Source organism: Oryzias melastigma, linkage group LG17, assembly GCF_002922805.2.
Source record: "Oryzias melastigma strain HK-1 linkage group LG17, ASM292280v2, whole genome shotgun sequence".
NCBI lineage: Eukaryota > Metazoa > Chordata > Actinopteri > Beloniformes > Adrianichthyidae > Oryzias > Oryzias melastigma.
The window spans coordinates 4,551,174-4,553,467 of record NC_050528.1 but is presented as its reverse complement, the minus strand read 5'-3'; the positions used below and the strand labels follow the sequence as shown (position 1 = coordinate 4,553,467).

Genomic DNA, 2,294 nt, shown 5'->3' with positions numbered 1-2,294 from the left:
TGACGGCCCGCCACTGATATATATATATCCCCAGGGCTCCTTTAAGCCCCAAGGCTCCTTTGAAAAAGAGATTTTTAATCTCAACAGGACCTCCCTGGTTAAATAAAGGTTTATATATATATATATATATATAATTTTAATTAGTAAAAAATTGAAAAGTTAAGAAGATCCTAATGTTAAAGTCACCACAGTCTTTCACAACAATGATTATCACATATTTTCAATAGTTCTTAGTTAACTATTTTTTTTGTTGATAGTTTCTCTATTTTTGTTTGATTATACATTTTGTTTGATTATATATACTATAGTATAATATGAAATAATAATTAGATTTTTATAGATAATTAGTTAATAAAATAATAATAGGAGAAAACCTGGATTTTTTTTTATTACATTTGATCATTTTTAAAATTTGTTATGAAAGTATTGGATCAATACTTCCTATTGGCAGATTCCCAAAATCAAATGACTGGAATGAAACGGATCAGGACATCCCTATAGAAAATACAGTGGACGGGTCACAAGCTCCCTTCTCTGATCTCTCAGCCACAGGGAGGGGAAAGGGGGGGGAGTTGCTCCCGACTTCAACTCAGAGGTGAAGTTCTAATGCCGCTCTGCAGAAACTATGTCTTAGAAAACAACCATTTTTAAAATCATTTTGGCTAAAAACTGCATCGGAGCTGGACTTTTAGGCATTTTTGAGTAAAATTTTCAGCTTCTCTTGACTTTAATCTCTTCCAGGTTCTCTGGTAGAAAACGGAGTGAGCTCGTCTGACATCGCCGACTCCTCCCAAAAGCCCTCCACCTCCACCTCCCACCCCGGGGACCCCGTCACCTCAGACATTGGCACCCTAACACAAGTATTCAAGCAGGAGTGCGACTCTCTGGGAAGCCAGCTTTCCTCCAACCCCTGCAAAGCCTCCAACGCCCTCCCGTCTCTTTACTCCAGCTCCTCCTCTTCCTCCCCCTCCACGACCTCTTCCTCTGGCCAGAAGCCCAGCCAGTCCACGCAGAGCGGCCAACCGCCGCCCTGCTCCTCCAGAGTGTCCCCGCGGACGGTCATCCTGTCCAGAGCCGCTTACAACCTTCTGGCGGGCGAGTCGGCGAGCCAGCTGAGCTCCGTCTCCCTCCTGCCCCACGCAGACGTGTCCTGGAGCAGTCCGCTGAGGCCCGTTTTCACTCACCACCTGCAGGGGGCGGAGCAGAGCATGTATTACCGCCAGTGGACTGTTGCTAGGCAGCATCATGCTGACCATGAGGCTTCACCGGTGCCCCATCCCCGACGTCTGCTGCTCAGCGGACCGCCACAGGTAGCAAACACAAACACTGGAGTCAAAAACATCACAAAACACGTCTTATATTCACTTTTCCCTTTTTAGGTGGGAAAAACGGGTGCCTATTTACAGCTTCTGCGTCTGCTCCATCGTATGCTTATACGGCTGTTGGAGGTAGACGTGTACGATGAAGAGGAGGAGCATGAGGAGGACGGTGAGACTGACAGACTGATGAAACATGAGCAAAAATATGGACGTTCTTTTTAGGCATAATTCAAAGTTTTATGTATTTCTCAATTGACAATTACATTTACAATTTGACCTTTTATTTCGAAAATGCATTTTGCAATTAACTATAAAATATGAAAACGTGCAATTTGAAAAATTGAAAAAAACAAGATTGCATTATAATTTATCTTGTTTTTGTCATTTACAATTCAATATTTAAAATGGCATTTCAATACCTGGTTTGATTTAAATTTATTTTAAAGTCAAAATCTATTGCATAGTAAAATCCCTGTTTTTTTTTGTGCCAAAACTCAAATCAACTTGTGTAAAATAGCCCTCATCAGGGCGGGGCCTATCACCTCCCTACATTTGCTACATGCCACCTCCTCTTCCTTTGGTCGACCAATTAAAAATATTATTTGGAAAATTCATTTTCAAATGGAATGATGAATTTAAAATTTAAATGCATAATAATTATGGCTCAAAAAACCTTCCATACAAAAAATAATCAGTTTTAATCTTTAAAACAAATGTAGGAAAGAAAGTCTAACTTTCATTCCTACACAAGTTCAAGAAATAAAAACTACTTTTTTGATTAACAGAAATTAGTTTTTTGTCTGAAAACTTGTAATTTTAAAAATTGAAAAGAATAAAAATAAGAAAATAGAACTTTTTTTGAAGCAGAATTTTTAGGTTTCAGGTTTTAAAGTTTAAAAAAATGGGATCCTGATAGCTTTTTAGACTGTTTTGGCATTGACTATTATGTTTCTAGGCTATTTTGGAATTTAGCTG

The 2,294-nt window shown here is 39.2% G+C and overlaps 1 protein-coding gene across 10 annotated transcripts in view; it reads left to right on the top strand.

The window, feature by feature from the left end:
- greb1l (GREB1 like retinoic acid receptor coactivator) overlaps positions 1-2,294 on the top strand; it is a 62,445-nt gene that overhangs the window by 52,825 nt on the left and 7,326 nt on the right. For all 10 annotated transcript variants that reach the window (XM_036216516.1, XM_036216510.1, XM_036216512.1 and 7 more), the window contains 2 exons: positions 742-1,310; positions 1,380-1,488. In XM_036216516.1, coding sequence (XP_036072409.1) covers positions 742-1,310; positions 1,380-1,488 — 678 coding nt within the window. The remainder of the gene's footprint in view (positions 1-741; positions 1,311-1,379; positions 1,489-2,294) is intronic.